The sequence below is a fragment of the Trichomycterus rosablanca genome, chromosome 12 (assembly GCF_030014385.1).
Source record: "Trichomycterus rosablanca isolate fTriRos1 chromosome 12, fTriRos1.hap1, whole genome shotgun sequence".
In the NCBI taxonomy this organism is placed as follows: Eukaryota; Metazoa; Chordata; class Actinopteri; order Siluriformes; family Trichomycteridae; genus Trichomycterus; species Trichomycterus rosablanca.
In genome coordinates, this window is record NC_085999.1 from 24,238,066 (window position 1) to 24,261,902 (window position 23,837).

At 39.8% G+C, this 23,837-nt stretch overlaps 1 protein-coding gene across 4 annotated transcripts; it reads right to left on the reverse strand.

The window, feature by feature from the left end:
• Positions 1-1,045: 1,045 nt before the first annotated feature.
• phf11 (PHD finger protein 11) lies at positions 1,046-21,500 on the reverse strand. Of its 4 annotated transcripts, none has more exons than XM_063006121.1 (15): positions 21,294-21,500; positions 17,240-17,344; positions 15,606-15,739; positions 15,463-15,503; positions 14,186-14,271; positions 13,137-13,159; positions 11,737-11,783; positions 11,478-11,569; positions 7,269-7,294; positions 7,153-7,184; positions 7,016-7,071; positions 6,810-6,894; positions 3,585-4,040; positions 1,858-1,929; positions 1,046-1,765 (listed from the first exon to the last, which is right to left on the reverse strand). In XM_063006121.1, the coding sequence occupies exons 1-15, from the start codon at positions 21,417-21,419 to the stop codon at positions 1,677-1,679; spliced, it is 1,470 nt and encodes a 489-aa protein (XP_062862191.1). In that variant the 5' UTR covers positions 21,420-21,500; the 3' UTR covers positions 1,046-1,676. The 4 variants fall into 4 exon arrangements, with proteins under 4 accessions (XP_062862191.1, XP_062862190.1, XP_062862193.1 ...); XM_063006120.1 differs by having other exon boundaries at positions 7,016-7,068; positions 14,186-14,274; XM_063006123.1 differs by having other exon boundaries at positions 3,585-4,037; positions 14,186-14,274.
• Between the last annotated feature and the right edge of the window lie 2,337 nt (positions 21,501-23,837).

A 23,837-nucleotide genomic window follows, 5' to 3' on the forward strand; every position in this document is an offset into this window, starting at 1 on the left:
GCCAAGGCTCATTGATGCACGTGGAGAGCAAAGGCTGGCCCGTGTGGTTCGATCCAACAGACAAGCTACTGTAGCTCAAATTGCTGAAAAAGTTGATGCTGGTTCTGATAGTTTGTTGCATATGAGGCTGCATAGCCACAGACCAGTCAGGGTGCCCATGCCCATGCCAACCATGGGCATGTGAGCATCGGAACTGGACCGGGTAGCAATGGAAGAAGGTGGCCTGGTTTGATGAGTCATGTTTTCTTTTACATCATGTGGATGGCCGGGTGCGTGCGCAGCACTTACCTGGAGAACACGTGGCACCAGGATGCACTATGGGAAGAAGACAAGCCGGCGGAAGCAGTGTGATGCTTTGGGCAATGTTCTGCTGGGAAACCTTGGGTCCTGCCATCCATGTGGATGTTACTTTGACATGTACCACCTACCTAAGCATTGTTGCAGACCCTGTCCACCCTTTCATGGAAACAGTATTCCCTGATGGCTGTGGCCTCTTTCAACAGGATAATGCACCCTGCCACAAAGCAAAAATGGTTCAGGAATGGTTTGAGGAGCACAACAACGAGTTTGAGGTGTTGACTTGGCCTCCAAATTCCCCAGAACGCAATCCAATCGAGCATCTGTGGGATGTGCTGGACAAACAAGTCCGATCCATGGAGGCCCCACCTTACAACTTACTTGTCTGCTGCTAACATCTTGGTGCCAGATACCATAGCACACCTTCAGGGTCTAGTGGAGTCCATGCCTCGACGTGTCAGGGCTGTTTTGGCAGCAAAAGGGAAACCTACACAATATTAAGAAGGTGGTCATAATGTTTTGCCTAATTGGTGTATAAAACATGCCATTATTTTAACACTCCAGTAACAAAAAAGTACATTTTATTTCTTTTCTTTCTGAGAGTATAGTTGGAGTTCATAATTTGAGTCTATGTACTGCAAGTGACAAACAACCAGTGATTGTGAGTATATCAAGTGTTCAGATATCAGTACCAGATCAGTAAAAAATCGTCATCTCTTTTTAATAACTTTATTTTCGAACTGTATAAAAAACCATGCAAAGCAAAAACATGTAAACCACGTCTATAATTAACCTTTTACTTTTCCAACAGTCAAACCAAACTATTTACTTACTCATTTAGACAGTTGTTAGCTATGACGATAGGTATTTCATCAATGTAACCTTGTTGTCTTAAATTAGCTTTTGTTTTTATCATGTGCCTACAGGACTAATGTAAAATATGATGTGCATGCAAAGAAAAAGCAGTGTATCTAGATTTCAATCCCCACTGTAACACAGCTACTGCAGCATTTTCAACAAAATAAAAATCATGTCAGTACTTCAACAACGTCACTAAAGCATGGGAAAGGATGACAATAAAATGTGTAACACTATTTACAAGAAACCTACCTTTTACAGGGTTATAAACATTACCTGGACACTGGAATGAAAAAAAAATTAAACCTGTTCTCAATTAAAAAAAAACTAAATGTAAAACATTGAAGCAGTCCTAAAAAAGACACATCCTTGCAGCGTACTACATTCTTTGTACCAATAATACAAAAACCCTGAGTAGTACACATCACCACTCAAATTATAGATACACTTAACATACTTTAAAAACATTACACATGTAATCGTATAAACAAAAAAGATTAACTCTGCTAAGTTGTGGGACATTACATAAAACAATTAGGTCCTAATGCTGCTTTGGCGTTCCTTAATGCTTCTCTCTTTTCGCACAGCTTCCTCTCTTGTTCTTCCAAATCTGTAAGATAGGAATATTGTTAATACACCGACAATTAACAAATGTAATAACTTATTGTATTGTATGTATTATTAGTAGTAAATATTGAAAACCTTGCTCCAGTTGTTGGAATATTTCAGGAAGCCTCCCTGATGCCTCCAGTATCCTGAGAGAGACGGTGTAATCTGCAAAGATCAACACACACACCAGTTACATTATACAGGCATTACACAAACATGGTATCACACATCAACAAGTGGTTCATATATGACACAAAAATGACATTACTAAGAAAATAGAGCTAGATTGCACAGGTTCCACCCTGAAAGACAGCAGAATTAACCAGATTCACTATCCATAGTCAAACAAACTTCACTGCGCTTTGGTCCACGAATATGCACTATTGTACTTTACACATGTACATTAATATATGACAAATAAAATGTCCTGTCCTCTCTATGATTCCTGATAATGTATTAATTTCACAAGGGTAAATATGTGCACTTGTGTTTGCATGTGTGAATGTCTTAACTGCACAGTGCTAATGTGGGTGCAGGACTTTAAACTGATGCAGGCTAATGGTACGGTCAGCCATAACATTAAAACCACCTCCTTGTTTCTACACTCACTGTCCATTTTATCAGCTCCACTTACCATATAGAAGCACTTTGTAGTCCTACAATTACTGACTGTAGTCTATCTGTTTCTCTGCATGCTTTGTTAGCTCCCTTTCAAGCTGTACTTCAATGGTCAGGACTCTCCCAGGACCACTACAGAGTAGGTATTATTTGGGTGGTGGATCATTCTCAGCACTGCAGTGACTGACATGGTGGTGTGTTAGTGTGTGTTGTGCTGGTATGAGTGGATCAGACACAGCAATGCTGATGGAGTTCTTAAACACCTCACTGTCACTGCTGCACTGAGAATAGTCCACCCACCAAAAATATCCAGCCAACAGGTCTAGAAGATGACCGACTCAAACAGCAGCAATAGATGAGCGATCATCTCTGACTTTAAATCTACAAGGTGGACCAACTAGGTAGGAGTGTCTAATAGAGTGGACAATGAGTGGACACGGTATTTAAAAACTTCAGCAGCGCTGCTGTGTCTTATCCACTCATACCAGCACAACACACACTCAACTCAAACTCAAAAGAAGCTTTATTGGCATGACAAATAAGGACATTCGTATTGCCAAAGCAAGTTACAGAGAAATAATAAATATAAGAAAGAACAAATATATACAAAACAGTTACATGTGCAAAAAATATAAAATAGAATAAAATATTAATAAAAACAGTGCAAAATAATAACAATAAAAAGTATTATATTTACAGTAAAGAGGTAGTAATAACGATCAGTTTGTGTGTGTATGTGTGTGTATGTGTGTATGGGACATGGTCACCCACTGTCCCTCACCTGGTGGCAGGTGTGTGTATAGAGTGCTGCTAGTGTGCAGATCTCTCTGTGTTCCCCCAGTAGGTGGGGCAGTTTGTTGGGGTCTGGGAGGGAGGTAAAGTTGGGGATGCCACCACCATGTCATTGTCACTGCAGTGCTGAGAATCATCCACCACCCAAATAATACCTACTCTGTGGTGATCCTGACCATTGAAGAATAGCATAAAAGCAGGCTAAAAAAGTATGCAGAGAAACAGATGGACTGCAGTCAGTAATTGTAGAACTTCAAAGTGCTTCTATATGGTAAGTGGAGCTGATAAAATTGACAGTGAGTGTAGAAACAAGGAGGTGGTCATAATGTTATGGCTGATCAGTGTATATTACATTGATATGTAACAGTAAATTATATAAAGTAAGAATTAAACAGAAAACAACTTTTTACCTTGCTGCGTAGCATGCTCATTCTGCACCCTGTCAGCCAAGCTACTGAGCTGATGTCTGAGCTCCATGAATATGTTTTCTGTGCAGCCCAACTCGTTACATCTTCTCCAGAACAGAGCAGCTGGTACACTCATTTCACCTGTGTGTTTAGCAACCGGAAAGGGTAAGTCCCCTGCTGGTGCTGTGAGGTCTAGTGGTCGATCACGAGATGCAGGACGGACTATCTGATCAACTGTATGTGAATTTTCAACTGAGGGATTTTCATCAGAGGAGCAGTGAGGTGCATCATCACTGCTTTTCGGTGGAAGGGAGTTGTTAGGTGGGCAACCAGGTGCAAGTGGGTTTACTTGAATTGTGGTGTCATTGTGGAAGGTGATGTCCTGCTCAGCAGCAGAATGAGATGGAGGGGAGTCGCAGATCACAGCAGGGGCTGGTGAATAAGGATCAAGGCTGGCTTCTGTGAACAAAGAGCAATCAGTGAATTTGGTGACACGTATCAATAGAGCTGAGACCACCCTGATTTGTTTCATCAATATAGGCTATTAAACTAGACAGAAAGACAGACAGACAGGCAGATACTTAGTTAATCCCGGAGGGAATTTAGGTCCAAGTTTAATGCACAACAATAGTACACACTACAAAGATTTAAATACACCCAAATTATTATAGACTATACTACACATAAGTTCTACACAAGTACACTATATGGCAAAAGTATTAGGTTACCTACACATCACAGCTATGGGAGTTTTTATGACATCCTTTTTCTAAATCCTTTTTTTTTGCATTTTTCCCAATTTTCCTCCCAATTTAGTCATATCCAATTACCCAATTGCTTTACATTTCCTCTCTACTGATGTTGATCCCCACCCTGGTTGAGGAGAGCCAAGACCGACACACGCCCCCTCCGACACATGTGCAGTAGCAGGCTGCATGTTTTTACCCGCATGAGGCAGTTGTAGCCTAGTGGTTAAGGTACTGGACTAGTAATAAAAACGTTGCTGGTTCAAGCCCCACCACTGCCAGTTTGCCACTGTTGGACCCTTGAGCAAGGCTCTTAACCCTTAATAGCTTAGATATGCTGTCACAGTACTGTAAGTTGCTTTGGATAAAGCGTCTGCTAAATGCCAAAAATGTAAATGAGGCGAGTTCATATGCGGATCAGCTTTGTGTACGAAGAGCCACGCCCTGACCAACGCATTATTCCTCGTCTCTGAGCAGGTGCCATCTATCAGCCAGCAGAGGTTAGCCCCCTAAACAACAGCCAATCATTGTTCGTGTAGGCGCCAGATGGCAGAGCTGAGTGTCGAACCAATGAGTTTGAAATGTCAGCTCTGGTGTGCTAGCGTGTTTTCCTGCTGCGCCACCTGTGCACCCCCTAAATCCTTTTTTTTTTACAAAAATTTGGAGTGTGTCTGTAGAAACAGCTTTTGTAAGGTTGCACACTGATGTTGGACAAGCAACCTGACTCGCAATCTCCATTGTACTTCATCCCAAATGTGTTCAGTGGGTTAAGGTCTGGGCTCTGTGTTGGCCATGACCATGTCTTTATGGACTTTGCTTTAAGCACTGAAACAGAAAAGGGTCTTTCACAAAGTTTACAGTTGGCAATGCAGTCAGGTAGGTAACATTCTACTGGCAATGGCCAAACCCAGACTTGTCCATCCTACTGCCAGATAGAGAAGCATCTACAGAATACGTTTCCACTGCTCCAGGGTCCAGTGGCAGCATGCTTTACACAACTGTATCCGATGCTTGGCATTGTGGTTGGTAATGTAAGGCCTGCATGCAGCTGCTTAGCCATGTAAACCCATGCCATAAAGCTCCCGGCAGACAACATATGTGCTAATAGTAATACCACAGAAGGTTTAAAACTCTGCTGTTATTGAGTCAGCAGAGTGTTGGTGACTAATGCACAATGCACCTCAGCACTCGGCGACCCCACTCTGTAACCCGGTCTGGCACTTCATGGAGTCTGGGTCTGGAGTTTCTGAGGTTTCTAAACACTTTCACTTTTAATAACACCCCTTCCAGTTGATTGCGGAATATCTAGTAGGGAATCTCGATGCATGCTCAATAATCCAGGTACACAAATCCACAAAGTTGAATCAGTTCATCTGAATAACCCCAACCTTATATGCAGACGATGTGCATAATGACCGATCACCGCCTATTGAATAACAATGAACAATGATCAGGTCCATATGCAAATCACAATGACAATTAATTACAATGGCCATGTGTGCCTTTCACATATGATTGGGGTATAGTTCCTATCACGGCGTTGTAAGATGGTGAGAGATGTACTCTCAGGCCCCCCCTCGGTTCAGGGATGGTCGTTCCCTCTTTACCTAGATGGCCTCTTTGACTCCCCGTTCAAACCAGCGTACCTCCTTGTCAAGGATCTGCACATTGTCATCATTAAATGAGTGGCCGCTGACACACTGTGTATTCTGACACCCTTTTATCAGAACCAGCATTAACTTTTTCAGCAATTTGAGGTAGAGTACCTCGTCTGTTGGATCGGACCACACAGGCCAGCCTTCGCTTCCAACATGCATCAGTGAGCCTTGGCCGCCCATGACCCTGTCGCCGGCTTACCACTGTTCCCTCTTTGGACCACTTTTGATAGATACTGACCACTGCAGACCAGGAACACCCCACAAGAGCTGCAGTTTTAGAGATTCTCTGACCCAGTCGTCTAGCCATCGCAATTTGTCCCTTGTCAAACTCGATCAAATCCTTAAGCTTACCCATTTTTCCTGCTTCTAACACATCAACTTTGAGGATAAAATGTTCACTTGCTGCCTAACATATCCCACCCACTAACAGGTGACACGATGAAGAGATAATCAGTGTTATTCACTTCATCTGTCAGTGGTCATAATGTTATGCCTGGTCGGTGTATCTACCATGCATACTTTTAGAGTTTAGCACGTTAATCTAAGAATGCCATTTAGTAATTTCATCTTTCTTTGGATATTTTTTGTGTATTATACAACTGGTAATTCCAACCATGCAATCTAAAGTTTATTTCACCATATCTCTATCACTTTATTGACCGCTGGTTGCCAAGTAATAGACCAATTAATTACAAATAATGCATAGACTGGACAACATAAACTGTGTGTAATAACTGGAAGTACTTAAAACTAATTGTGTTCTGATTTTACTGATGTTCCAGAAATTGATGATATAAAACTGGATGTTTGTATAAAAAAGTCACCTGAAGGTCCTGAGTCTGCAATAACTGTAAACAGTACGTCATCGTGCCGGTACTCTGGTGCTAACAGACTCGGGGACTCATTATTCTAACAGAGAGGAAGAAAAATGGAAATGATAATGCTAATGGAAAAAGACAAATACGAAGCATTTAGTAAAGATACTGTTTATTACAAACGCATCAGGAACCAACTCTGTTGGTGCACTCACCAATTCAACACATGTTTCATCACCACATTCAATATCACTAGGAGTGGAGGCATCTTCTGTCCAAAAAGAAGAACAATTTTTTTTTCTGATGCATGACATGGTGAGGATTTGTTTCTTAATTAACAAGCCATATTTACCTGAGGTGGATGGTTTGGGCTCCTCGTCATTCCTATTATACAGAATTATATAGGGTGATTATGTATCCAAGAAACATTTGTATTATTACAAATAATTTTAAGTTATAACTGCCTACCTTTCATTTTCAGGAACAGGAGTTTGCTAAAAAAGCAAAACAGATGACACAATGGACAGTGTAAATGAAGTATAAATCATAAAAGATTTATATTTTATTTATTTACTGATTGATTTTAACGTCATGTTTTACACTGGTGGAACGTGGTTACGTTCATCAGTTCACAAATTCAATATCAAACACAGTCATGGACAATTATGTATGTCCAATTCACCTCACTTGCATGTCTTTGGACTGTGGGAGGAAACCGGAGCTCCCGGAGGAAACCCATACAGACACGGGGAGAACATCCAAACTCCACACCGCCCCACCTGGGAATCAAACGCAGGACCTTCTTGCTGTGAGGCGACAGAGCTACCCACTGAGCCACTGTGCCGCCCTCTAAAATATTTATAAGGCTTAATGGGATATATTTTAAGGTATAAACTATATTAGTTCAGAATATTTTTAATATATAGAGTTGGGCTAAACCAATCCCATTTCCGTGTCTGAAAATGTTTACGATCTGTTAAATAAAATGTTGCATTGGGATCCCTACATAGAGCAAGGCTACCTTATCTACATTTCTCAGCAGCAAGGTGGTTACCTGCTACATTGTAAATCATTAGCTTGTAAGTGGTTAAATAAATATTTCAGCTCAGAGTAACGTTGATAAACACTGTATTACTTTTCCCAACAACAAATTCTCATCAATTATTTTGCAATATTTGCTAATACCAAGTCACTAATTTCTGCTGGTATACAGTCAAGCCGGAAAGTCTGCACACCTCTTTCACCTTCTCCACGTTTTATTACATTACAGACCTATTCTATAATAGATTGAGCTCATTGTTTGTCCCAAAATTCTACACAAAATAGCCCACAATGACAAAGTGAAAGCAGGTTTTTAGACATTTGTATATGTAAAATGTAAAATATCATATGTACACAAGTGTGCACACCCTTTGATATGACACCCAAAAGTGAGCTGAGGTGCATTTTGTTTTCACTGATACTGCTTGAGATGTTTCTACAATTTAATTGGAGTCCACCTGTGGACATGATTGAGGATTGCCAGCACCTGCCTATATAAGGTCCCACAGTTGACAGTGCACATCAGAGCAAACTCCAAGCCATGGGGTCAAAGGAATTATCTGCAGACCTCAGAAACAGGATTGTGTCAAGGCATAGATCTTCAATCATATATGGAAGAAGTTTGGAACCACCAAAAATCCTCCTAGACCTGCCCACCCAGCCAAACTGAGCGATCGGGGAAGACGGGCCTTGGCCAGGGAGGTGAGCAGGAACCCGGGGGTCACTCTGACAAAGCTCCAGTGTATCCTCGTAGAGAGAGGAGAACTTATCAGAAGATCAACCATCCAGGCAGCACTCCACAGATCACGCCTTTATGGTAGAGGCACATGACAGCCTGCTTGGAGTTTGCCAAAAGACACCTAGAGGACTCTTAAACCATGAGAAACAAGATTCTCTGGTCTGATTAAACCCAAATTTAACTTTTTAGCCTGAATACCATGCGTCACGTCTGGAGGAAACCAGGCACCGCTCATCACCTGGTTAACGCCATCCCTACAGTAAAGCATGGCAGCGGCAGCATCATGATGTGGGGATGTTTTTCAGCAGCGGGACTGGGGCGACTAGTCCTGATAGAGGGAAAGATGAATGCAGCTAAGTACATCGAGATCCATAAAGAAACCTGCTCCAGAGCGCTCTGGACCTCAGACTGGGACAAAGGTTTACCTTCCAACATGACAACGACCCGAAGCACACAGCCAAGAACAAAGGAGTGGCTTCGGAGAAAGTCTGTGAATGTCCTTGAGTGGCCCAGCCAGAGCCCAGACCTGAATCCAATCGAACATCTGTGGAAGGAGCTGAAAATGGCTGTGTACCGACGCTCCCCATCCAACCTGACAGAGCTTGCAAGAATATGATAAGAGGAATGGGCAAAAATGTCCAGAAACAAGTGTGCCAAGCTCATAGCTTCTTTCCCAAGACTACTTGAAGCTGTAATTGCTGCCGAAGGTGCATCAACCAAGTATTAGGCTAAAAGTGTGTACAGATATGTAACCCCTAAATAAACCATTTTTGTCAGTAAAATAAAATAGTAAAATATTTTCTAAACCTGTTTTCACTTCATAATTATTGGCGATTGTGTGTAGATGTTTGAGGCAAAAAAGAACTCAATCTATTATATAGAATGAGTCTGTAACGTAATAAAACGTGGAGAAGGTAAAAGGGGTGTGCAGACTTTCCGGCTTGACTGTATTGTAATGTAACATGAATAATCAAAGAAACCAGTGTTTTAAAAATGTTCCTTTTTTTACGCAACACAGCAATACCCTGGTGCGAGTCCATCAGAGGGCTTTGGCCACCCTCAGACATAGACAATCATGTCTGTGTAGATGTCTGGCCAGCCGACTGCACCAGTGGTGGGCTAGCATAATAGACCACTGTGCCACTTGAGCACTGAAATATATATGGTCATGTAAATCAAGCACCTTAGCAGAGGATGGCCCTTACCAGTTATGCAAAATACATGATGTTCATTTGGATGAGACAACCAAATGTTTTGTGAGTAGCTTTGGCCTTCCTTTTGGAACAAGCAGATCAGCAGATCATAAAAAGTGAACGATGCAAAATCTCATTTAAGGTTAGATTGCCTGATGCAGCACCAAAAAGCATGAAGCAAAGGTTTTGACAATTAATATGATTGTGTTACAGTGTCATGAATAGAGAGGGGAGCTCAGGTGGCACAGTGGTAAATTATGCTAGGCCCCTACTCCTGGGTTTTCTACTCAGGCTTTTCAGTCCTGTCTGAAATGTGTTGCTGCATGACACCCCGTAATTCTGGGGAAACCAGACACACCATGAACCTGATAAGGATTAAGCAGTGATAAAACATGAAAATAATTTATAATTAAAAATGAATAGAGAGAGATAATAGGTAAAAGTGTGACTTGGAAAAGTTTGTAAATTGGATTCAGCTTCAGAATCACAAACAACAGACACTCACATCCTTCAGACACCTACCAGAAAACTTAAGTTCTTATTTGTAGAGCATGAATGATAATTTTTATTATAACACTGTGGTATACGTATGAAACCCAACCAGAATACCATCCTTTATCTTTATGTGGCAGATTTCCACAATGTACTGGTCTGCAAAGAGTTTTACGTAACACATTTGGGATAAATGAAATTAATTGTGAGCCAAATTCTCACAGACACACTCAAACATCTTGTGAAATGTATTTCCAGAACAGTGTAAGCAACGCAGCACTTATTGTTTCGAAATTTGATGTCCAATGTCATGATTAGGTACCCAAACACTTAAAGACATTTGTATACACTGATCAGCCATAACATTAAAACCACCTCATTGTTTCAACACTCACTGTCCATTTTATCAGATCCACTTACCATATAGAAGCACTTTGTAGTTTTAAAATCACTGACTGTAGTCTATCTGTTTCTCTGCATGCTTTGTTAGCTCCCGTTCATGCTGTTCATCAATTTTCAGGACTCCCAGGAACACTAAAGAGTAGGTATTACTTGGGTATTACTTGGAGTTTTTTAAACACCTCAATGTCACTGCTGGACTTGAGAATAGTCCACCAACCAAAAATAACCAGCCAGCAGCGCCCCGTGGGCAGCGTCCTGTGACCACTGATGAAGGTCTAGAAGATGACCAACTCAAACAGCAGCAATAGATGAGCGATCGTCTCTGACTTTACATCTACAAGGTGAACCAACTAGGTAGGAGTGTCTAATAGAGTGAACAGTGTCTGATCCACTCATACTAGATCAACACACACTAACACACCACCACCATATCAGTGTCACTGAAGTGCTGAGAATGATCCACCACCTAAATAATACCTGCTCTGTGGTGGTCCTGTAGGGGTCCTGACCAATTTAAGAACAGGGTGAAATCAAGCTAAAAAGTATGTAGAGAGACAGATGGACTACAGTCAGTAATTGTAAAGCTACAAAGTGCTTCTATATGGTAAGTGGAGCTGATAAAATGGACAGTTAGTGTAGAAACAAGGAGGTGGTTTTAATATTATGGCTGATCAGTGTATATTTACACTTTGTGTGACTGTTTTCACATTTCCATACTGTATCATTTAAACCTGAAAGTAAAGTGTGCAGATTTGTCTAAGAGGTTATTACCACCACATAGGCATAGTAAAAGAAACTGAAGTGACTTACCATGGTGGGACCTATCATCTGTTTTGCTACAGGTTCCTCTGGGTCCTCGTCTAATGGTGCAAATGCATGATCTATGGGTGATTCATTGTCGTCTGATAAAAACAGAAGTTACCTTATTCAGACACTTTCAGTATGTCCTTTAATGTCTTTGATATTTAGTTTTTCTTATCATGCAAATAACTGCATACTGCATCTAAACTATTGGTTTAAATCAAATTGGTGTTATTAATAAATTTCCTCATGTTGTTTAACACTTTACCCGAGTCTGATGTATAGATGGAACGTTTTCTTTTTCTATCTCCAGACCTAAAAAAACAACAAATCTGAATTCAGTACAAACCCACTTTATAAGACTTGGAACATTTTATTAAATGAAATGAAAAGAACAATCTGTGATTAGTTACTTCTCTTGTATCTCTTTGTATGTTTACCCCTCTGTTACATCACTATTCTTATTAATGACATCTTTTAATGATTTAGGAACTGAGGACACTAATTGTTGCAGTATTACAAGCAGAATTCTTCTCCAATCTTGCTTAATTAAGACTTAGCTGCTCAACAGTCTGTGGTCTCTGTCATTTATTTTTCATAGAAGACAGATCTGGACTGCAGGCAGGGTAGTCAAGTTGCTGCTTTGTCAAGTGCAGAATGAGGTCTGGCATCATCTTGCTAAAATATAACCACAGACTTCCTGGAGAAGATGTTACCATGATGGCAGCATGTGTCGCTCTAAAATCCCAAAATACATCTCTGTGTCAAGGGTACCTTCAGATATAGGCAAGTCACCTATGCAGTGGACACTGATGCACCTCTATACCCTGAATAATGTTGGTTGTTGCACCTTGCAATGATAACAGTCTTAAAGACAAACTGAAACATCGATTCATCAAACCACAGCACACATTTCTGCTCTCTGTTGGTACATTTGAGAAGAACTTGGGCCAAAATTCCACTTGCAGCATTTCTTCTTAGACTTGATGTATGGCTTTGACTTTCCATAGTAGCGTTTAAGGTTGCCTTTTCAATGGTTTTCCAGGACACTCCTGAGCCCATATGGCTTTATTTATCACAGTAGCAGGACGGCTATAAGGTCACGCACATTCAGTAGTGGTTAATGGTATCCAGCCTTGCCCTACACTGACTGAAAACTACTCTGCTATCCTTGAGTCTTTTTCTAATATTAAGTATTGAAGATTGCGAAGGACCTGAATTATTTGCAAGTGTGTTGAGAAATGTTCTTTCTGAACTGATGGACAACTCTCAATTTGGCACCAAGTGGTGAGCCATGACTCATCTTTGCTTGCGAAAACTGACCCGTTGGTGGATCCTTTTTTTACCCAATCATGATCCCTTTACCTGTTACCAATTTACCTACATATTGTGGAATGTTTCAAGACAGTGTAACATGAATATTCGCTATATTTCTTACTCTTATTTTGCCCTGTTTCAACTTATGAGTGTGTTACAAGCATTAAATTCAAAATTTGATTAATGAATTTGGTCACATCTTTTGTACTTTTGTCAGTTACATAAAGGTTACATTATACAAACCATCTCAACTTTTCCAAAAAATAGGGTTTGTAGTTATCGTCTTTTGAGACCAATAATAATAAACAAAAATAAAATAGAAAGTCAACAAGGAAAAGCATCAACACTTACACTGCTGTAATATCACCATCACTCTGTAAATAAAAAAGAGGTAATAATACTAAAATAAATGAATTACTCTTAAAAAAGTACCATTAACCAACTTGTTTTAATTTATTAAATCAGGTATAAGGCAAGGCAAAGCAAGTTTATTTGTATAGCACCTTTCATACACAGTGGCAATTCAAAGTGCTTTACATAAGGAAAAATTAAAAGCATTAAAACATTCCTGAGATCTAGAACCTCAGAAAGACTTCTTGCAAACATTGTTACAATTAAGATTTGCACAAAGTAATTGAACATTTGTATCCCAGTCATGTTTACAAAAATCTTTAATTTCTGAAAGGTTAGGTAACAAGTAGTAGTGTACAGAAATTTCAAAAACATGCCACAGACATTTAAGGACATAGATTTTTTTTTTAAATTATTTCTTTTCACCACCTTACTTTTGCTTTGGTCTTGTGCTTTGTTTTAATGAAGGCTCTTACCAGTTAACCTTTTTGACAGAGGAAAACAAGAGTTTCTCTGCACTGTAAGTTTTCATTTACATTTCTTATAAAGATTAAATATAGTTTAAAGGTAAATCTTCTTTATATTTTTATGACCCCGCCAAAATGCCCCACTACTTTTACAAAGTTGTGTTGTAGATTAGTGGAATAAAGTATCTCTGAAACAGCAAGAGGTGCTCAAGTGCAGCCATGGTGAATACCCACTGACAGTGGTCCAAGAAACAAGCCACAAACTGGCTACAGGTTGTTAAGTGTAAAACATTAATTGATGGCAGAGAACATGTAGGCTATGGTGTCTGGTTCAGACCACTGTGGCTCAAACAGCAGATCATTTTAATCCTAATGATGACAGTCAGTAATTGTAGAACTATAAAGTGCTTCTATATGGTAAGTGGAGCTGATAACATGGACAGTGAGTATAGAAACAAGGAGGTGGTTTTAATGTTATGGCTGATCAGTGTATGTGTTTATGATGAGGTGGTGGAGCAGTGTGAATTTGGGTGGATACACAGACACATATGTGTGTAAGCATGTGAGGATTTGTTTACTGACCTCAGATTCGGCAAAGCTGTTTTCCATTTCACTTGCCTCAGAATTATTAGGATCACCACTACCAGAAGCTACTTCAGAGGGACCATCTTCTGTAAAACATAACAACACAAAAAAATAACTGCCCACTTTTTAATTGCTTTTGTTATTGCGTGTTTCTCACAGTGAATGGTCTTTATCATTAAACTAAACATGATATTACACAATATTACACAAAGGAAAGCTAAGAACAACAACAAACAGACACACATACACACAAAATTAATTAAGTATAAAGCACTACTGCACTCAAAGCACTCAATACAACTAAACACTTTCTATATTCTAATATTTTTCTTTTACATTGTTTTGGAGTGAGTTTGCTACACAGACATTATTGGCGGTGTCTAAGGGAGGGGAGACCGAAAGGATTACTCATTGCTGTACTTGTGAATAATGTATCTTCTAACACTAAACTGATCCCCGTGTGAACCTGCCTTGGGACACATGTCAGACGGGTACAGCCAGATTGTCAAATGTTAGACAAGCCCTGGTATTTCTCTTGGTTAGGAGTGATTTTCTCTTTGCTACCATATCATGAATCTTATTTTGCCCAGTCATTTTAATATCATGAAATTATAAACATTACCCTTAACTAGAGCTAGAGAGGTTTGAATTTCTGGGAAGAAATTTTTGCAACACAGCCATTCATGGGTAAATTTAACAATAGGTTTCTTCCATTTAGAGATAATGTCTGTACTATGGGCTGATGGAGACCTATACCCTTAGAATAAATTTGTAACCCTTTTCAGACTGTATAACTTATATTTCCTGGAACCATTTTTAGGATCATGACAGTGTTCCTGTAGGAAGCTGCTAAGCTTTAATTCCAAGATTAACTGCTTCACCAAATAAATATGGTTACATGGCTGAATAACCATGGGGATTGTCATGTAAAAATATGGTCTTTGTCTTTGAAGTCCCCACCCTGTTACCCCCATCTGCTTTAAGTTTTTGCTTAACAACAGTTGCTTATCTCTGTGGTCTAAACTCCAAGTCTCTGCCACTCCAGCACAATATAACAAAGGATTCAAGACACAAAACAGCATATTACTAAACTTTAAGTAATATTAAGCATAAAATCAAATTTCTTCATAACAGGATATTACTTGTTTACATAAGTATTAGAGGTAATGACATACTTTCTGTAACATATGCATTGTATATAAACAGAAGAAAACAAAAAAGCCTGTTTAAAAGCATATTTCAGTCAGTTTAAATGTATATAATGTACTACTCACCTGCACTTTTGGCATTGGGATTATGCTTCGGACAGTACAACCTACGAAAAAAATAAGATTTCAGCTCTGATCTAGAATTCATTCCTTCCACATTCCACAGAAAAGAAACAATCATATCTATTACTAAATTGCAGGGTTCCTACGTGTAGATGCCTCCTTTTGAGTTCTCTACAGATGCTGCTTGGGCCTTCTCAGTACATGGGTAATGGTAGGAGCGCTTGCAGGCCTTCACCTCACATCCAGCTGTAGCTCCCTTTTTCTTACACTGGTGGCATCTCTGAGTTTGACATTAATGTAAAATCAGTTACCACTGTATTTGTTCACACACACACAAACACACACACTACTATGCACACAAACATATTGTCCACCCTCTAGATCATTCATGTGTTTCAGCAACAACAACTGCTAACAACTGCTAGCTGTTAAAATAGATTTGGAGAAATGATGCTACTGCCAAAAGTGTGTGGACACTTGACGATAAACTTGTTGAACATTCTATTCCTCCCCCATTCCCCTACACCCTTCGGGGCTATAACAGCCTCTACTAGGGAAGGCTTCCTTTTAAATTTTTAAGTGTGAGAATTTGTGCCCACTTAAGCAAAATGCATTTGTGATGTCAGGCACTGTTGTTTGACAACACACCTCGGCTCGCAAATACAGTTCCAATTCATCTGAAAGGTAGAAAGTGGTGTTAATGTCAGTGCTCTGTGCAACCCACTGGAGTTCCGCTGGAATCTATAAATCATGATACACTATATTGCCAAAAGTATTCGCTCGTCTGCCCTCACACGCATATAAACTTGAGTGACCTCCCATTCTTAATCCATAGTTTAATATAATGTCGGCCCACTTTTTGCAGCTACAACAGCTTCAACTCTGGAAGGCTTTCCACAAGGTTTAGGAGTGTGTTTATGGACATTTTTGATCATTCTTCCAGAAGCGCATTTGTGAGGTCAGACACTGATGTTGGACGAGAAGGCCTGACTCGCAGCCTCCACTCTAATTCATCCCAAAGATGTTCTATCGGGTTGAGGTCAGGACCAGTCAAGTTCTTCCACACCAAACTCGCTCATCCATGTCTTTATGGACCTTGCTTTGTGCACTGGTGCACAGTCATGTTGGAACAGGAAGGGGACATCCCCAAACTGTTCCCACGAAGTTGGTTGGAGTTGCTGTCGTTCGCAATCGCTTCCACTTTGTTATAATACCACTGACAGCTGACTGGAATATGTAGTAGCGAGGAAATTTCACGACTGGACTTGTTGCACAGGTGGCATCCTATCACGGTACCACGCTGGAATTCACTGAGCTCCTGAGAGCGACCCATTCTTTCACTAATGTTTGTAGAAGAAGTCTGCATGCCTAGGTGCTTGGTTTTATACACCTGTGGCCATGGAAGTGATTGGAACACCTGAATGATTCAATGATTTGGATGGGTGAGTGAATACTTTTGGCAATATAGTGTATTTGTAGACCTCGCTATTAGCAAATTTGTGGCTGAAACAACATGAACCCAAATGACTTGAAGTGTTTAATAAAAATTTATTTATAGTTAATTTAACATATTGGAAAACATGCTCCAGTCCCCATTTTATTTTACATTTTTACATTTACAACTACAGATAAAGGAGAATTAAATGAATTGCTTTTTGTAGACTTCAGTTACCCTTTTCATAGAATGTATGTATGAATGTATGTCTGTCTGTACAGAGAGTAATTTGTTTATTATATTAATGTAGTTTACAGATAGAAAAGATTAATGTGTCTAACATACTAGTTTTCTTCCTCTCCTGTATTCATCATTAACATCAGCCACATCAAAGCCGAACAGGTCATCAAATGTAGGAGAGAATTTGCAGAAGATTCCTGATGCAAATAACTGAGACACAGACACAAAAATGAATATTTACATACATGTAATCTGCCCAATACTTAAAAAAGTGAAGCAGTCAATATATAGCTCTGTGATATTTTCACAGCCCTTGTCTTGTTTAGTACACGTTGGCAGCTATTTTAGTCTTTTTTTGTAATAATCTCAAGTTTGCACAGCATAATGGGGCCAAGTATGTCATGTACTGCAATTTTGAGGTTTTAACAATGCTTGGTGGGATTTAGGTAAGGACTTTAGGTGGGTAGCACTGTCGCCTCACAGCAAGAAGGTTTGATTCCGAGTTGGAGCGGTCCTGGTGTTTCTGTGTGGAGTTTGCATACTCTCCCCTTGTCTTTGTGGGTTTTTTGTGGTTTTTCAGTTCTGTAATACAGGCATAACTAATCGTTCATGTTACTGTGTAACTATTACAACATTTAATGCATTTTAATCAGCGTTCTGCTTTATGCACTTTATTATTATTTAACAGCTTTATTTGTTGTTCAATTGCTGTTTGCTCCTTGTTTACTGCAGAGTTAGTTCCTGCAATTTTATTCATGTTTGGATGTTTATTGGCCAACAACAAGAAATACTATAATAGAAGATAAATAAATAAATGACGTGTCGGACGTCGGGCGATCATCATAAACTAACACGACCACATACAACATCCAGTACAGAAATCACTCCCCATAATGTTTGTTTTTTACAGATAGAGCAAATACATGCACATCACATATACAAACACACAAGTCAGAACAACAGAAGACGCACCGTTACGTTATTATTACTTTCTCAACACGTGCATACATTGTTTATATGTAAAGTAAACAGTGCATGTCAGCGCGTGCATGCGCTTGTGTTTGTTTATTTCCGTTTTCCAATATTGGTTTTTAAAACGAATAACGACTCATTTTCTTGTTTTTCAACTTTGGGATTTGAAGTGAAAACGAATGACCAAAGGTACACTGGAACCTTTTGTCTGGACTTGTTTTCTGCATTCTCTACAGAATACATTATTCTGCTGCTCATCTGACACTTCTCCACCACTGAATCCGAACCATCTCCAAATAATTGAGCCATTATAATTCTTTTTACTAACCAGCTACTCAACCGTCTCCATGCTATCATGGGAGTTTTACTCACAGAAATGTGTTCTGAGGGCAGAAAGAATTGGCGGTGGGGAGGGGCGAGTTGTGTTCAGTGAGGGAGAGGGGCGGGGCAGGTGAACATGTGCAGAGACAAACTGGGAGAAGAGAAAGACGAACTGTCAGATCTAACTGGAACGCAACATCTATATCGATATATGCGATATTGTCTTATTTTATATCGCGTATGAAAATATATCGATATTTTATAAAATCTCGATATATCGCCCAGCCCTAGTAGACACTTTTGTTAAACAAGCCAAAAATGCTGCTAAATGTCCTGTGTGTAAAAGTTAAAATAAAAACAGCAGTTTTGCATAAGTGTGATGTTGTAGCTTCTGTATTTACTACTTTAGAATATTTGTTTCACAGTCTGAGCATTGTTATTTAGGTACTGTAGCTAGTTTAACCATGGTGCATTGAGATGTATTATTACTGCTTAGTTGTTTGAGAGGAGAAATGACGGTATCAGATTGGTATCGGTATCGGCAGATACTAAATTTGCAGTATCGGTATCTGACATAAAAAAGTGGTATCGAGCCAGCCCTAGTCGGGACCCACATTATTTGACACTGAAGTACATGTCAGTGTTCTGCTGCTGTAACACTCAACTTTCCCCCATGGGGATCAATAAAGGAATCTTATCTTATCTTAATAGCACCACATTCTGTCATAATAGCTCTACTGATAAACTATTTTATTTGTCTGTTTTATTTTATTATTATTGTTCGGGAATAAATGCTGAATTGAAAGATTATCTGATCATAAATGCATTTGTTAGCTGTCTTGTTAATAAGTAGCTGTTTATTGGTTCATGGTTATTGATGCATTTGTCAAAAATTTAAACCCTTGCTTTATTCACATTGCCATAGCACCACCAATTACATGAAATTACCAAAACACATGCCGCTCAGGTGGCGCAGCGGTAAAAAAAACACACGCTGCAACCGGAGCTGGATCTCGAGTACATCGTATCAAATCCAGCTCTGCCTTATGCCAAGTTCACACTACACGACTTTCCAAGTCGTCAGGTCGCTGTACAGTTCACACTACACGACTGAATCTTTTGCACTCCGGAGTCTTTCAGTCAGTGTATATTTCACACTACACGACTGATCGGCGATAGGGGGTTTCACACTACACGATCCATCACCAACTGGAATCGCAGACGAGCTTCTCTGGTCTCGTTTTTTTTCTTTTTTTTTTTTAAAACACACGTGAGAAGTGACGAGAAGTTTAATGATACCACGTCCAAAAATGCACGTCAACAAATAGCGAGTGATCAAAGTGCACTGACGTGATGAAATCAAGGAGGAAAAATAAATGAATCTGAGTGGATTTGGCAACACGAACAGTATATGGCTTGTTCTGTACTAAGTTGGAGGTTAATTAATAAATTTGCAATGCAGCGTGGGTGTTATGTTTTGTAGAGGACGATCAAGTCAGAAATACTGTAAAACGTGTGTGTGCCGGTGTATTCTGATATAAACTACTGTATATTAAATAAGCCCCTGTACCACCTGTTTACACTCGTCTCTTGCGTTTCCCCTCACGCTGTCGCTGTATCCTGCGTTCTCATTGGCTGTTCGACATGTCACACATTCCACTTCGCACATCTGAGATCAGATATCTGACGTGCTAGAAAACTCAATCCAGTCGCTGAGCGGTCGGCGAGCCGGTCAGGTCGAGTTGTTGGATAGTTCACACTTAGCGACTGAGAGCCGAGTTTTGATCGCCGAGCGAACGCTGAGTTGCTCCCGACCCGGAAAATCAAGCGCCAACCAGTCGCCGAACGAAAATCAGGGCAAAAATCGTGTAGTGTGAACTAGGCATTACCGGCCGAGGCTAGGCGACTGTATGAACAACGATTGGCCTGTTGTTCAGATGGGCGGGACTAAGGTCGGAAGTGAGTCTCTCTCTGTCAGAATGGTGCGGTTACGACCTCTGCTGGCTGATTAGAGGCGCCTGCACGGAGATAAGGAAGGAGTGCTCTTAGGGTGTGTCTCTCTGCACGCAACGCTAGGTGGTGCAACACTCGTCAATGTGTGGGTGGTGCTCACGTGTCGGAGGGGATGTGGGTTAGCTTTGATCTCCTCGGTCAGGGCAGGGATCGGCAGAGGCAGAGAGGATGCGTGATGCAAATTGGGCAATTGAACGCGTTTTTAAAAAAAAAAAACGAAATTGCCAATACACCCCCTATACACCTTCCCGTACCAAACCTTCCACCCACCAAGTGCAGGTTTCCGTCTGGCCCATGCTGCCATCCTGCCAAGCCTCTTTTTTAACAACCAAAGTATGGTCACCCTACTTTAGGCTACTCCATTCAATCCCCAGGTGGGGCGGTCCGGGTCCTTTCTGTGTGGTTTGCATGTTCTCCCTGTGTCTGCGTGGGTTTCCTCCGGGTGCTCCGGTTTCCTCCCACAGCCCAAAGACATGCAAGTGAAGTGAATTGGAGATACAAAATTGTCCATGCCTATGTATGATATAACCTTGTGAACGGAAGAATCTTGTGTAATGAGTAACTACCGTTCCTGTCGTGAATGTAACCAAAGTGTAAAACATGACGTTAAAATCCCAATAAACAAACAAACAGGTTACTCCGATACATACATTGTTGTCATATAGGAGCATTTTTTATCCAACATATGCTCCTCTATAACATAATGCCTAAAACATAACAATGTAAACAAGGCACAATGATTAGAACTTTCACTTTAGTGTCATAAAACCACAAGACTTCCTGTCACTTTATGCTCATTCTATTCTATTGCATGCAATAATATACGTTTTCCACATACAGTGATTGTACTTACCAAACAGTTTTGGTGTGCTGAGATTCCTTTTTTACTAGACAGCGGTCCTGTACAATCGGTCTCATTAGATCTCATACACAAAATACATTTTAAAGGTGAAGCTGACTTGCTTCTCTCTCCTTCCATGTTGACATGAAGGAGTTGTAATACGCGCTGAAATCACTTTCGGTTTCGGATGCGAGAACGTCCGCTCAGTAAATAATTGGTTGTATTTACTTTCATTTACACAGCCAGTACAGAGGACTAAACCTGAACCGCAAATTACAAACTAAATACAAATATACCCAATATAATTTGAATGAATTAATTTATGAATGTTGATTGTCGGTCGTTCTGTTCAATTCTGACGATAATTCTGCATTGTTTGTATATGATGCCCCTTGCTCAGAATGATTCTTTTTAGCGATTCGAGTCACTACACTGCAGTAGATACAAAGATTCGATTCTGCAAGTCACTGAATCATCATGTTTATAAAGCCCTGTTCATAACAGCTGGGATTATTTATTTTCACGTACAGTAAAATTCAGCAATGAATATTGGTTAAAGTATGTCACATTAGAGCTGGGCGGTTCCTGAATCACCCGGGTTATTGATTCGAATCTTCTTACTGAATCAGGAATCACGAGTCCAAAATCTCCAAAACCCGGTGTTCTGTCGATTTATCCTACCCATCAATTTGTGCTACCGAGCATGCGCACATCGGTTTTTGACTCGCTGCGGGGAACGCCTATAATTCTGTGCTACCTTTGCCTGATTTATTTAGTTAGTAACGTATAGTAACGTTAGTTAGTAACGTATGGTTTCGTTATAATCCTTTAGAGCAGGGGTGTCAAACCCACGGAGTCCTGCGCCTTTAAGTACAACTGGCGACATCGTAGTCATGGCAACTAACTTTGACCTCGCTGAGTAGCCATGTGACTTTTACTGCAAAAGAACGCGAAGTAGCGTAGTCAATAACGTAAACAATAATAAATAAATACAGATAATTATCTTGCAATATAATACCAAAGCATCGTCTGTAAGTAGTGGCGTTTATATTCTCAGTTGTTTGTAAATGTTTAGTGAGTATATCACAGCGCTTTAGTTACAAATTTACCGTAATTAAATACAATTGTTACTGTTACTATAGCAATTAGTATCTTTACACTAAATGCTAACTCGTTAGCGCTATTTTACGTTTGGTTAAAGCTCATATTGTACCAGATGTAACACTTGACTACAGCTGTGTGCTTTTACTGTATTAAGTTCTTTATTGTTTTTATTGTTTGTATTTTTACTTCATTTGTGTACACAGTGTATCACACAGCTGGGAAGCAAATAAAACCGACTGTATTCTGAAGAGAGCTGTCTGTCTGTGTCTGTCTGTCTGTCTGTCTGTCTGTCTGTCTAGCTGGGAAAGGGGGATAAACTATTAGTGAGGGCAGAATAATTGTCTTAAAAATACACTGTAAAATCCTAAATAAACTGCATCTTTCAAAATGCATGCTGATTTTGTGACCTGCAAAGTGACACATCCCGCCAGTAGATGATGTTACACATATTTACACATGATCCTAAAATGTACAAGAAGATAATTAAGAAAATTAAGCATAAGGAGGAAATTTAATGAAAGTGAAACAAGTTTGTGCTTCAGGAAGAAAAACCGGTGCGTCTCTTGTGTTATGAGGCCGTGTCTGTGGTAAAGTAGGACAATATAAATGCAGAATTTAGCCTCCAAGAAAAACAACAGACTGCAATCACAGCAGAATACGTTACAATCGGCCCTTTGAGGGCCACCATAATGCTGATGTGGCCCTCGGTAAAAATGAGTTTGACACCCCTGCTTTAGAGAGTTGAAAGTTTAAGTGTATGTAATGCTGTTTTTATGTGACTTAAAAAAAAAAGCTATATAAAAAAATATGCAAAGTGCTCAAATTAGCTGTACTTGATTGATTACAGTTGAATAACTGTTTATCTAATAATGCTGTGTGAACGTTTTATTTAACCACGTTTATACATGCCTTTGGTAATTTTAGATGCGTTTTTCATACATCTAGGAAAGCCAATCATTTTTAAATAACCATCTGCGACCTTAACATTGACAACACAAAATGTATTCTGTTATTTTTTAGTTTTGTGCTTTATTAGCAGTTCAATATGTACAGTAAACGTTGTTTAAAGTTTAAAGTTGAGTTTAAAGTGAATTACTGAGTGAATATGTTGAGCATTTATTACGTTTTTATGTTTTATGTACTTATCTATTTGTAATAATAATACAGATCTGTAATGTCAATGTGTATGTACGTATATACAGTATATACACACACACACACACACACTATATTGCCAAAAGTACTTGCTAGCCTGTCTTCACACACATATGAACTTAAGTTCATCCTGAAAAACTTACCATATCAAAGCACTTTGTAGTTCTACAATTACTGACTGTTGTCCATCTCTTTCTCTACATGCTTTGTTAGCCCCTTTCATGCTGTTCTTCAATGGTCAGGACCCCCACATTGCAGGTAAGTGTGTGTTGTGCTGGTATGAGTGGATCAGACACA

Bases quoted from the DNA above. Each gene is read 5' to 3' on its own strand.
- phf11 (XM_063006119.1), bottom strand. From the start codon at position 21,419: ATGGAAGGAGAGAGAAGCAAGTCAGCTTCACCTTTAAAATGTATTTTG. The intron at 6,895-7,015 runs GTGAGTGCACCA...CCTCTCTGTTAG, and splicing joins ATGAAACATGTGTTGAATTG to AATAATGAGTCCCCGAGTCT. The intron at 4,041-6,809 runs GTGACTTTTTTA...CTTTGTTCACAG, and splicing joins TGCAGACTCAGGACCTTCAG to AAGCCAGCCTTGATCCTTAT.